The 14,062-nt window shown below is 43.3% G+C and overlaps 1 protein-coding gene across 2 annotated transcripts in view; it reads left to right on the plus strand.

The window, feature by feature from the left end:
- The window catches only part of ERBB2 (erb-b2 receptor tyrosine kinase 2), a 60,646-nt gene that overhangs the window by 33,448 nt on the left and 13,136 nt on the right, over positions 1-14,062 (plus strand). For both annotated transcript variants that reach the window (XM_020799304.3, XM_020799306.3), the window contains exons 11-16: positions 80-170; positions 2,676-2,875; positions 6,648-6,780; positions 7,262-7,352; positions 11,874-12,034; positions 12,401-12,448. In XM_020799304.3, coding sequence (XP_020654963.3) covers positions 80-170; positions 2,676-2,875; positions 6,648-6,780; positions 7,262-7,352; positions 11,874-12,034; positions 12,401-12,448 — 724 coding nt within the window. The remainder of the gene's footprint in view (positions 1-79; positions 171-2,675; positions 2,876-6,647; positions 6,781-7,261; positions 7,353-11,873; positions 12,035-12,400; positions 12,449-14,062) is intronic.

Consider the following 14,062-nt stretch of genomic DNA (forward strand, 5'->3'; position numbering starts at 1 on the left):
TGAAATTGCACACAATCCTGTAGGCAAAATCATGTGCCAGGGCTCTCCACTGAGCAGACCTCACTCTGTGCTTTCACAGGCTTCCTCTACATTGAAGCATGGCCAGAGACGCTCTCAGACTTGAGTCCTTTCCAGAACCTTCAAGTGATCCGGGGCCGGGCATTGTACAAGTAAGCCAGCAGTCAAGAATTTGATAAAGGTGTCATCTGTAACCTAGCACAACAGTGAAGAGGCAAAGCTATAGGTCCAGAAGGCTGAATCTAAACTCATCTCTTTCACAGACACACCAGGTGCCCTTAGGAAAGCTCACCTTCTGCTTCGGGTCCCCTTCAGGAAACATCTCAAATCTAATATTCAATAAAAAGAAGAAATCCGGTTTTAAGGTTGTCACACAGAATACAATATTTTTCAACTTTCATACACCTACAGTAATTCCCTATACAGTGGTGCCTATGCGAAAACATCGCTGTACAGATCAAAAAAAGCCATTGGAACGATGTTTAATGCGTTCCAAATTGGCAGAAAACTCACCGTACAGCGATGTTTTCCGGGTCCGGCAGCCATTTTCGCGCCCTCAGTAAGTGAGGGGAGGGTGCAAAAACGCTGCGCGCGGCCATTTCGGCCGCAGTGAGACCGCGGATCAGCTGTTCGGCGGGTCCAAAATGGCCGCCGGAACACCCGAAATGGCCGCGCACAGCGTTTTCGCACCCTCCCCTCGCTTACCAAGGGTGCGAAAACGCTGCCCGCGGCCATTTCGGGTGTTCTGGCGGCCATTTTGGACCCGCTGATCTGCGGGTCGCAAAGCGAAGGTCGGTAAGCGAAACGCTTACCGATCTTCGCTATGCAAATTTCGCCCATTGGGGCCGACGCGATGCCTTCGCATTAGCGATCCCGGAAAAGGGATCGCTATGCGAATTCATCGCTGTACGGGGCGCTCGTTAAGCGAGGCACCACTGTATATCCACCAAACATAATAAAAGTCTCCTGTGTTTTACGTTTCCCACACTATTGAAAAACATTTTTGTACCTTTTAAAAAAAACTTCGTTGTCATTGTGTACCATCAGTAAATCATATACTGTATCATCTATAAAACATTTTATCTACATTTTCTTTAATAATTACTGATATTTGAACTTTAATATTCTTCTACCATTTTATCCTACAGCCTTTAACCATTTTATTCATTTAGTCCATTTTTCTGTTGCGATTTTCTTTTCTCCTCCTGGATCCTCTTGTTTCTATAGTACGCTTTCCTTTAGAACTTCTTGCTTGCTCTTCTGCTCTAGTTGAGCTTCTTTCTGCCTCTGATCCCGATGATCCACTTGATTTCTCCTCTTCTCATTTCTCAACTGCTTTTTTCTCCTCTTTTCTGCCCGGCCACTTCTCCTTTGTTTTCATAAAATCTTCTGCCCTTATTTTTGAGTTAATATAATAGTTCTGCTCCTGCAATTCAAAGAGGACACCTTCAGGCACCAACCACTTATACATAATTGAATTTGTTCTCAAGAGCGGTGTCAACTCTGCATATTGTCTCCTTTTCTGTCTTATTTGCCATGGAATATGTTTCAAGATCTTAATTTCTTTATCTTTTCTATTAGGCTCCTTACCTTGTATATTTCCTAAAACTTTATCTCAAAAGATCTTAATTCTTCATGCTGTGTCTATATTTTGTTGAACATCTATCTTCTGGGCGCATCTCCTTGGAAGTTCTATTAAAATCTCTAAAATTATTTCCAGTAGCCTCCTTGAGTGATGCTGGTTCCTTTAAATCAGCAACTCTAGCTGTTTTCCCTCTTCATCTTTGTGTAGAGAAAGCCAAGTCCTTACCTCTTTCTTTGAGATTGCCTACATTCAGACACCAGCAGTGAATTGAGGATTATTAGAGGTGGAGTTAGTTTATGCGAGGAGAATGTGAAAAACATATAATAAAATCAGAAAATAAAATTGCACTGGTAGGAAATCACACGATTGAGTCTTTCTAAGTAGTGATTTAAAATATGCTTTAAGTAGCCATAAATTTATCTAAATTAACGCTTGCAACAAAGCAGTTTCTTATTTATGTATATTCACTTTTGTATGCCACATTAATATCAGTTTTCTTTTTTAAAAATTCAGAGTATTTTACAGCAGTTAAATAAAAAGGACGGCTAAAAATAATAACAGTTACAAGTCATAAAACAATTTATTTAGAATAGGTGCTACTGGTAGTGTTAACAGTGAGAAAAATGCCTGCATGAGCAGGCGAGTCTTTAATGGACAGTGGAAACACTCAGACATTAGGGATTCCAGTGTATGGTGACCTTCCCTGTGGTTTTGTCAATGTAAAGTACTCAGAAATGCTTGATCACTCCTTTTTTCCTGATGATTCTCTGGGACTATCAGAGAAGCTTGCCCAAGTCTGCAGTGATGGTAGGGCACGTAATGCCATTGTCCACTTACGCTCTCAGCAATCTTGACTGATCCCTCTCCCAGCAGGTACAATTAGGATATAACCTGCCAATCCCTGGCTCTCCAGGCAGGGGTTCCAACTCACTGGGCTAGCTAGCTAGCTTTTGAGTTCCTTAGTAATGTAATCATTGCCTAGCTCATTGAGGGCATGGATAGACAAGTATGGTAACTGTTTTCGACATGATTTCTTAGCCAATTTTAATTAGCAATACTCTTTCTTTGGCAGTGGAGTGTATTCTCTGACACTGAAGCACCTCAACATCACCTCCTTTGGCTTGCGTTCACTGCAAGAGATCAGCAGCGGAATGGTCCTTATCCACCACAACCCCCACCTTTGCTTCATCCAAAGCATACCCTGGGGAGACATCTTCAGAAACCCCCGTCAGACGCTATTTGAGAATGACAACAGTCCAGAAGCACTGTGTGGTAAGCAGGGTGTACGAAACCTATTTGAGAAAACAATTTTCCTCCTCAGTCTGCAAATTGCTGAGATTCTACCTTTTGTCCTCGTATTTTGGGTGAGTGTGTGTGTGTGTGTGCAGGTGAAATTGGAGCAGTGTAGGGTAAGCATATGAAAATGCTCCCACCCCATGAGAAACAAGGGCCTCCATATCATATATGCGACACTGACTTAATGCATCATTAACTGCCATAGACAGTTCCTGCTGTGACTCAAGCAAAGGGGAATGTGAATGGAGAGAGCTTGTTGCATTTCCTGCTGTAATGTTTTGCTGCCATAAGCAGGGTTGGTTTGTTATGGAAGGAAGAGTCATTTTCATAGTGGTGAAAATTAAATTAGCAGTGCCATCTAAGAATGTACAGAATGAAAGAGATGGAACCTCTGTTTTAGTTGAGGAATCATAGATGGAGTTAGCAGCTGTCAGACTCTGGTATGAAGAAGTTCAGGATTTTGCCTTCTTCCTGAGAAAAGCAAAGTGGCTCCACTATAAGAAATGTGATCCTTGGTAGATGGTCCTTGGAGTTATAAAGCAGGCTGACTGTAGAAAAGGGAAGAAAGGAGGACATGATAGACTGTATAACTATGCTAAAATGATAGCTGAACAGTTGATTCCGGAAAAGAAATACAGTGGTGCCTCGCATAGCGATCGCTCCGTTGAGCGACGAAATTGCTTAGCGATGGAGTTTTTGCGATCGCAAAAGCGATCGCTTTGCAATGGTCCCTATGGGTTTTTTTCGCTTTGCGATGATCACGGGGAAGCGATCAGGGCAAAGCGACCCTTTTTTAAACAGCTGATCGGCGGTTTCAAAATGGCTGCCTGGAAAACAAAATGGCCACCTGCTGTTTTTCCTTGCTTAAGAGGCAGCAAAAATGGCGGCGCTGTGGAGGATTCTCGCTTAAAGGTGACGTTTTAAGCCCATAGGAACGCATTAATCGCATTTTAATGCGTTTCTATGGGCTTTTAAATTTTGCTTAGCGATGTTTTCACTTAGCAACGTTTTTTCCAGAATGGATTAACGTCGCTAAGCGAGGCACCACTGTACAGTGAAAGAAAGGATAATCGGGGTTTGACAAATAATATACCAGCAATCGGGTAGATTTGATGGTGATGAGACAGATTTAATACAAGTGTCTGTGGCTACTTTCTATTTGATGCCCATAGTTTGAAGACAGCATGGCTCATTTTGAGAGGAACATGCGATGATGAGATAAAACCTATTGAGGATGTTATTGCCAGAGCAAGCTCCTCAAAGATAATTCCTTCTGGAAGCCAAGCTCCTCAGGGACTTCTCCTGTGTCCAGAAAGAGGCAGTAAGCAGCTTCAGTAGATGTGGTGGTTGCAGCACCAAAAAAATATATGGAGCAGACACAGTGCCTTGTGAAGGATTTTAAAAACGCATCATATGCCTGATTTACCTCAGTGGTACTGAAATGGTTCTAGACAGCACTGCTAGATTTAGGGTGCGGTTACACTGATAAAATAAATCAGGAGCTGGGTCGGGGTTTTTGGAGTTGTTTTAACAAAGTCACATGGTAGTCATGTGGTTTTTGGGTCAGTGTGTGCATCCTCTTGGAACAACTTTTAATCTGGGTGTAAGGCGTGTGGTTTATCTGTCGAGGTTGCTACACAGGCTTTAAAATTACAGTATTATAAAATTGGCCCAAGGGGCTTCTGCTTTCCTGTGTTTTGTCCTCTCAAGGCTATATATTCCCGGAGTGAAATGTATGAATAAAAAAACTAAAACCATAGCTATGGGGACACGTTCTGGTTGCTGGCACATCATCCTGAAACTGCTTTTGAGGTTCTTGTCCTTTGCCCTCCTGCTGGCTGCCTCTCACAGCCACTCATCACCAGTGACAACTCACTTCCTGTGTTGAGGTGATATTGGTATCAGGGACGCAAGCCGTGGTCTTCTGCCGTAGTGCAATTTTTAATATGTTCACTTTTTTAAACTCAAACTTTCCTGTTGCTACATCAGTGCTACAGATAAAATATATACAGATTAGAATTAAAGGTTACCCTGCAGCCCCAAACCCCTGAACCAAAACTTGATAAACCCCACAGGCCCAATTCACTCTGGCGCAGGTGAACACACATGCAAAAACAATTCAAAATAAATCACATTCATAATTAAATTAAATTATCCCCTAGTGGGTGTTTCCAAAAAAGGGCTTTGCAAGCAAAAAAATATGCTTCATGGTCCCAAAAAAAGTGTGTTTAGCTGTACATCATGTAAATAGATATTTTTAAATTGATTTCAAATGTGCTAAACCCAACACAAACTCAGGAGTACCATGCATACGCCATGCCTTTGTTCACTGATCCTGGTATTTCTGTGTCCATTCAGTACACATGCAGAGAGGCGAGTTTGTGTACATACAGTTTTCATGCTATATAATGTGTATATGTACAAATCCATATATATCTACCAGGAAGTACCAGCAGCTAGATTTCCAAGCAGGGTATGGTGCTCAAGCTGCAGTGGTAGGATGCTCTGACAACAGGTCACCAGGAATCTAAAATTGAGTTTTTCAAATTCAATGTGAAATGTTTTAGCTCCAGATGTAGCTGTCTTCCCAACACTTGAGCTCAAAGTTCCCCTTTCCCTCTTCATTGCAGTAGAGCATCATTCACCCATCCAACTTCTCCAAGGACCCCAGCAACCAAGCTGGATGTGATGGGATGAGCTATATGGTTTGTCCATGTGTCTACCCCATTCACTTATAATGCAGGCAATTCAACAGAGTTTAATTTTTTACTTCAAATGGGTGAATGGTTGTGAAGAATCAAACCTTCCATCACTTCAGGCAGTTTTGTGTGGAATCAAGCTCACTTCTAATATTGGAATCAGCCTGAAGTGGCAAAACTGGAAGGGACAGGAGAAAGTTCAGCTATCTTCATTCACATGCTACTTTTCATGGTAGAATTAGGGGGCATCACACACCTTCAAAGCTGGCTGGATAACTCACTGGTTTAGATATCTGGCTTTGGAACCAAAGGTTGGGAGTTCAATTCCTCACTGTGCCACCTGTATGTATAGGCACCCTGTGTGGTCTTGGGCAAGCTGTACAGTCCCAGGGCGCCCCCAGAAGAAGGGAAGAGTAAACCACTTCTGAGTGCTGTCTGCCTGGAAAACCCTGAAAAAAGTCACCGTAGGTCAGAACTGACTTGATGGCAGATGATTATTATTACACATCCTGAAGGTGTAAACAAGGTGGGCATGGGAACAAGAAAGGCAGTTAATTTTGAGGAGGGAGAGAACTTCATTCACCTTATATTTTTAAGTGATCTGACTTAAACTGCTGTGCCTAGATGAATAGACGATATAGAACGCTGTTCGGTTTTGCTACGCAATTCTCTGTTCAAAATTGTGTACACCAATGCATGCATTGTGAAAAATTGTGCGTAAGACTGTTGGTGTACATGGCTTTAACAAAATTGCAAACTGAGGGGGAGCAGAGTCGAACACATGTGTGACTGAACATGTTGAAAATTAGTACATGATAGGAAGAGACTGTGGGGGGGGTCTGTCCTTTACTGCCTCAGTTTTTATCAAATACATTTTACAGCCTCCTGCTCAATGTTTGGCACTGTTTTGATCCATTTTTCCATATTAGAAGTGAAGGTTGTTACTCAATATTGACTTTGCCACTTTCAAGGGAAATCTCCATTGTTGACCTTGTGCCCCCTGGGTTTGCTGATAGCACGTTAAGCGCTTTTGCATCTTCTCTCCACAGAAAGTCAAGGCCAGGTTTGCTTCCCCCTCTGCAACAAGGGGCATTGCTGGGGATCCGGAGCTACTCAGTGCATGTCCTGCAATGGTTTTCTGCGTGGGAAGAAATGTGTTGAGACCTGCAACCTTCTGGATGGGTATGTGGCAGTCAACAAGGTAGAATTTGGGTGAGGAGGAAATCTCTGGCAGGTTTAGAAGTAATTCTGCAGGTATTTAGTGGAAAAGGGAGTACCCAGTGACTAGAAACGTTTTGAATCTTTTCCCTCTTTCAAAAATGAAAGATAATATTTGGATGTTGGATCCTGGGCCATTTATCGTATTATATGCTTTCATTATCCATCAAAGAAGCATAGAAATAATATACAAATCAAATGCAGATGTAGAAATAACCTATTATTTTTTTAAATATAATCTTTAAAAAACAGTATATTGAGGGCACCTAAAAATAAAATAGAGTACTTCAGGGTGAAGTTTTTCTGATGATAATTGCACCAGCTGATTGCCCTGGACTGTAGATGGCACAAATCCATGGAGTTCTAGGAATTAAAGGAAAACTGGGAGGAGAGGAAGAGAGGTTAACTAAACTTTGACTTGACTTTTCCATGCCTTTCCATGCAGGGACATGCGGGAATATGTCAATGGAACACGATGCTTTCCATGCCATCCAGAGTGCATGCCCCAAAATGGAACAGAGTCTTGTAATGGATCGGTACGTGCACGGGTGGCGGGAGGGCCAAGCTGAGGCATAACGTCTTATCGTTGGAAGCTGCGTTTTGTACATCTATAAATCTTGTGGATCTTTGGCTGCCACTTGCTCATAGTTGAAGAGACACTTGCATCCCCTTGCCTTCCTTCCTGACCAACCTTTAAAATCTAATGTAAAAGAAATCATTGACCTGAAGCAAAATCAAGTGAGCAAGGAGCTGCATCAGGAGAAAGAACTTGTCTGTTGATTGCAAACATTGGCATGGTTGTAGAGAATCACTTTTCAAACTTTCTGCCACTGCAGATATGTCTGGCAACATATCCTTGAGCATTTGCGATGAAATTCTTGCATATTGCAGCCATTTCCAAAAGAATAGCTGTGTGAAAGTGACAAAAACCTCAAGGAGTTCAGGTTTCTTAACCCATGAGCTATAATCCACCTCATATTGCAGAGGATGCTGATTCATGGTCTAGGATGTGCGAACTGTTTTGTGTGGGACACTGTGCCTTGTTGGAACAGAAAATATCAAGGCTAATGTCAGTACATGGAACTATTGGGCATCTGCTTTTGAAAGGCCTCTTGGATATCTCCACCTTGCCTCTCCCTCTCATTGTTTTCTCCTGGTGCTTTGATCAGTGCTGGGGAGCTGAGCTTCCAACCCACTATTTACATTTTCCCATGATGCCCCTGAGCAGTGATGAAGCATTGTGGGGAATGAAGATAGCAGTGGCCAAGCCCAACGGCCTGATGCTGATGAACATAGCAGATGGCTGCCTTTGCCAAGGAAACTTTGGGGGACATGCCACAGGATGGCTTCTGCTACTCCTGAAAACATAGATCTGGAAGATACTGACTTGGTTGCAGGTCAGCATCATCCCCTCTCACAGAATCATGGGATAATTCAATTGGAAGGGACCCGTAAGGCCATTGAGTCCAACTGTCTGTTCAGTACAGGGATGCAAATCAAAGCATATCTGACAGATGTTTGTCCAGTTTTCTCTAGCATGGGACTGTTCACCACCTCCCGAGGCAGTTGGTTTCATTGTTGTACTGCTCTAACAGTTAAAAAGTTTTGCCTGATATTCAGCCTAAATCTGGCTTCCTGTAACTTGAGCCCATTGTTGTGCGTCCTGCACTCTGGGATGATTGAGAATAGATTCTGCCCCTCCTCAGTATGACTACCTTTCAAATATCTGAAATGTGCTATCATATCTCCTCAGTCTTATTTTCTCCAGGCTAACCATGCCCAGTTCTTTCAATCTTTTATTCATATCCAGAGCAAGTAGATGTGGTTCCATAAACAGCAGTGGTTTTTTTGGGGGGGGGGGGGAGGGTGGCCATGAAAATCATTTTTGGCCCTTGTTTTGCTAGGAGGGGGGACGTTGTGATAGGGCCATGGGCTGCAAAAGCAGCCTAGAAGGAACAGCGTATGGCCTCAGACACACACTTTGCCCCCCTTTGTTATATCACTTGGAAATGAATAAATATTCTGTTTTTCTCAATGAGGACTGGGAGCTTGTATAGTGCCATGAACCCTAAGAGCTGAAATTCTAATATTACCAGCAGTTATACTGCATATTGGGTTCTGCCTTTTTCCTACAACTATGAGCATTTGGAATGTTGCTGAGTTTTTGTTTTAAACAAATACCAGTATTGGCAAAGAATTAACATTGGTTCCCAGGTTGTTTTCTGACCATGCAGAATACAGGGAAATAAGCTTTCCTTGTAGTCTGTATAAGTTTTGCAACACACAACTGCTTATCTGGCATTGGAGAACATGCACATCTTCCTACACAATTCACGTCAGAACATAGGACAGGCCTCCTTGTGCTGGGCTGTGTTTACTGGGGATTATGAAGGTTATAACCTGATGCATTTGGGAGGGCTTTGGGTTAGAGGATGTTGATGGCGGATCCATGAGGCTGCTTCATAGCTGTAGTGTGCCCTCCTTTTTAGAGACTGTTGTATATGTGCAAAGAGTTTAGTTGCTGTAAGTCAGAGATGGACAACTGAATGGTTTAGGTATTTGGCTGCGATGCCAGAGGTTGGGAGTGGGATTCTCCCTTGTGCCTCCTTGACAGGGGCTCAACTTGATGATTCAGAGGGTCCCTTCCAGCTTTGCAGTTCCCAGATTCTAAAATGGGCAAAATGCATCTTTTCAGATGTTGCAGTTCCCACCAAACCTAGCCAGCGTAGCCAGCAGGGAAGGATATGAAGAAAAAGATTACATTACCAGTTGAAAACAGTGGGTTGCCTTTATTTATGGTGCGGTGGTTAGCATGTTGGTGCAGGAGGTGGGAGACCTGGGTTCAAATCTCAGTTCAGCCATGAAACTTGCTGGGTGATCTTGGGCCAGTCACATTCTCTCCACCAAACCTGTCTCAAGGGATTCTGGTAAGGATAAAGTGGGAAGCAGGCCTTACGGTCATTGAAAATAAAAGGGGAGCACGATTATAACAAATAAAATTGTAAGTGCCTACATTCTTCTTCGTGGTCTCTGTGAATGCACACAAATGGGTTAAACTGTGCCTGCGCAGGACACTTCAAAATATTCTAGAGCTTAAATAACTGACCGATAGAATGTTCCCCCATGGTGTGCATGCCCCGCCTACCTGTTACCTCAATTCCTGTTTGCCACTGCTGCAGTCGGACTCTTTTGCGACGCCTAGAACTGTTTTCAATTCTTTCATGTCTTCTGGTTTTGATCCTGGCCTGGTTTCTTGACTACGTTTTTCTGATCTCTGGAGTATTTTGACTTGGACTGACCTGATTTACAATTCTTGCACTTTAGATTGGCTACTATTGTTGTGTCTGGTTTTTGACCTTTGGACTGGTTACCTTACCGTTTGCGATTTGGATGACGGACTTTGTATTGATACTTTGGTCTTTTGCCTTCTCGGCTTTTGATCCTGGACTGCAATTGTTAATGTTCCCCATGAGTTCTTTCCTCTTTTTCCTTTACCCCACCTCCTTCCCCTGTTCCCTCCAAATTTTATGGCCTCGTCAGGCCCGTTCATACGCTGTACGTCGTGTGCTGACAAGATTCCCTTCATGGACGGCCACGACTGCTGTTTATTCTGCTTGGGGGAGAGACACCAGCCCCACTCCTGTCAGGAGTGTAAAAAATTAACCAAACCCACCCTTAAGCTCCGCTTACATATCTTTGAGAGAAATCGTTAACACCCTTGAGCTTGGCAGCCATGGAACCTACTGTGACTCTTGCTCCTCCCACTCCTTGTCCCGTACCCACTGCCTCGCCAGCTCCTGCTACCCCTTCTTCAAGAGCTTCTTCGAAGGTGTCCAAGTCGAAGATGGATCGTTTCTGCCACCACTTTAGCCTATGAGCTGGTTGGCAAGGCTCCACCAGATGTATTGAAGGCACATTCCACTAGAGCTGTGGCTACCTCTACTGCCTGGCTTCGTGGCATTGAAGTCTCTGACATTTGTCAATCAGCTACTTGGTCTACACCATTGACCTTTGTGACCCATTACAGACTGGATGTCAGAGCCAAAAAGGAAGCAAGTTTTGGAAGGGCTGTGCTGACTTTAGTTTTACCATGACGAACCTCCTTCCGGTAAGTGAGCTTGCTAGTCACCCATTCATGTGCATTCACAGAGACCACGAAGAAGAAAGAGAGGTTACTTACCTGTAATTGTGGTTCTTTGAGTGGTACTCTGTGATTCCACATGTCCCGCCCAGCCTCCCCGCTATCCATCACGAGTGGTTTAGAGCTTTGTAATTATCAGAGCTATGACAGCGGCAGATGTTCGGAATTGAGGTACCATGGATGGGCGGGGCATCCGCACCACAGGGAAATGTTCCATTGGTCAGTTATTTAAGCTCTAGAATATTCCGAAGAGTCCTGCGCAGGCACAGTTTAACCCATTTGTGTGGGTTCACAGAGTACCGCTTGAACCATGGTAACCTCTCTATATTAAGAATATAGGGGGAGCCCTGCCAGATCAGACAAAAGGCCTCTCTCGTCCAGCTTTTCTGTCCATACAGTGGCCAAGCGGTTGTTAAAGGGAAACCTAGCATAACATGAGTGCAACTTTACCTTGTTTCTCATTTTCCGGCAACTGATATATGCTGTATCTGATAAGGGAGGAGATATATAGCTGTCCTGCCTAGCGGTCATTGCTGTCCCTGAGCCACCACAAATTATTCCTCTCCCCCCTCTTTAAAGGCATCCAGGTTGGCAGCTATCAGCCATAAAATCTGAGTTATGCAACCTTTTGCTTCATAGGTGATGAAATGTGTGACAACAGCAACACTGGGCTCCTCAGGCAACTTTGCAACAGTCCCAGACTTAATGACTCCAGATTCCTATCGAGTGCCTGACTTGTAGGTTATGTCCGTCTATGGCCATGTCAGCAGTGTGTCAACATGCATGGCAAAATAAGAAGCTGATAGCTTGTACAGGTCTGTGTAGACCAGGTGAAACAAGCAGGCTCCCTCCCTGTGCATCTGAGGTAAATATCTTTTTTGTTCTCCCCCTTCTCCATCTCCTCTCCAATTTCTAGGATCCAGACCAGTGTGTGGCATGTGCCCATTACAAAGATGGCGTCTCCTGTGTGGAGCGGTGTCCCAGTGGCGTAAAGGTTGATGGCTCTTTTGTCCCCATCTGGAAGTATCCCGACGAAGAAGGGATCTGTCAGTTCTGCCCCATCAACTGTACCCACTCGTGAGTTCGCAACAGAGTTGAGGCTGTGGGCTGTGGGAGGAATCAGTCCTGATGAGGCTGCGGTTGGTTTGGCATAGTGGTGATGGGAATTGCGAGTGAAAAACTACAGAGAAGAGCCTCTCCTTTCCCCATTAGAAGCTAAAAGTGAGCCTCCCCTTTCTAACTGATTGGCATTTCTCTCTCCCTCTGTCGTGCTACTCAACCACAATTACTATGATTATTTTTAAAATGATACTGTATTCATACTCATTATCTGTCACTTTTGGAACAGAAAAGTGAAGTTTCAATAATGGATTATGCTCCAACCTTCAACATCTAAGACTAAATGTGCTGATTGTGTAATACAGCTGACGTTTCTCTTTCCAGGTGTGCCCTACGGGATGAACTTGGCTGCCCTGTGGATCAGAAACCTGGGTACAGAGTCCAACTATTTTATGTTTATATCTCCCCATGGAATTCAGATTCCATAAAATTACAATCATGATGGTGTACGTAAGGCATATGGTGTCTGTGGTGAGGAACAGTGATGGTGGATAATCTAGAAATTGTGGACTTCTAAAAACCATTGGACATTTTTTCTTTCTTATCCCAATAACCTTGACTACATGATCAGATACTAACTGCCATAACTGTATGACTTGGAAAAATCATAGTTTTATATATTTATTAAAAAATTAAATATATTTCTTCACTCCGTGGCTGTATCAAGGATTTTTCAGAGCTGATGCTTAAACATTTTGATGTGTTAAAGGTGGTGGAGAAATAATAGATAACTGCAAATTAAATGAGTCACAGGAAAGGTACAGTTGGTGAAATAATATTTAGTAGTTACAGTAGTACTTTACTCAAGTTCTCATAATCCTTTTATTTCCATTGTTTCAGTAATCTTTACAATGACCCTGTAAAGCAGAACAGCTTTACTACATAGAGAGGCTTGCCAGAGATTGGTAAAATCAAGGTTACTCTGAGATGTGAGCTGTGGATCTAAGAATTCAATTGCTTTATCGTAACGAGACTCAGTGGCTGGAATCCTGTTTGTGTAGATCTGCACATGTAAGGCTGATTATGTCATCCGCCACTGACATTAATCTTTAATTAAAAGTCCCGTCCCCCTAAGGGGGGTTTAGGGAAGCTGGGGCTGGGACGGGTGGTGGTGATTTTCAAACATTGAAGGCTCCCACACCCGTGATCCCAAGGACCCCAAAGGCTTCTTAAGCTCAAAGAGGATCCCAAAGGAGCCTTGGAACATGGGAGGTAGAGGTAGGAAACTTAACTAAAGATTAAAATTCATGGCTGATGACCATCATCAGCCTTAACATGGGCAGATCAGTGCAAACAGGATTCCGCACACTGAATCAACTGATAAATAAATCAACACGTACGTAAGTCTCATTGCTTCAGCAAATCTATTCTGGCTGGGGCATTGGTTCCCCTCTAACAGAGGCTGGACACCATTGTCATGGCTACTTTGACCTTGGATGTAGTAGCTCTAAATAATGATGTTATTTTATATCCAGACCAGTCTTCCAGCTTTTTTAGTTGGTGTGTTCTCCTTTCCTGCACTTCTTTTCCCATTTATTTTACCTTGAATAATCAGGTGGCACAATCTGTACTTCATGTTTCTTATTAGTTGGGACTTGCCATTTGATTTAGGCCCCAGGGTTTCAGTTCATAGCCTGTGCCTTTTATCACTATCCTATACCACAGAGTCCGGAAGGCAAGCTTTTTTCAGAAAAGGCTGAGCAAAATGGGGTTAATTGCTGCAGAGGGGGCTAGTTGTAGTTTTCAGGCATTTAAAAGGCTGTACAGATCCATACACTTGTGCACACTTAACATTGCTGAAGATGAAATTTGAACAAGCCGTGATGGTACAGAAAGCATTAGTGGAGAGAAGATATAAAGGAATGAAGAAATTGGATTTTTGTGGGTTCTGATGGGAAGTAAAGGTAAAGGTAAAGGTTCCCCTTGACAATTTTTGTCCAGTCGTGTTCGACTCTAGGGGGCAGTGCTCATCCCCGTTTCCAAGCC

This window comes from Pogona vitticeps, chromosome 6 (assembly GCF_051106095.1).
Source record: "Pogona vitticeps strain Pit_001003342236 chromosome 6, PviZW2.1, whole genome shotgun sequence".
Lineage (NCBI taxonomy): Eukaryota > Metazoa > Chordata > Lepidosauria > Squamata > Agamidae > Pogona > Pogona vitticeps.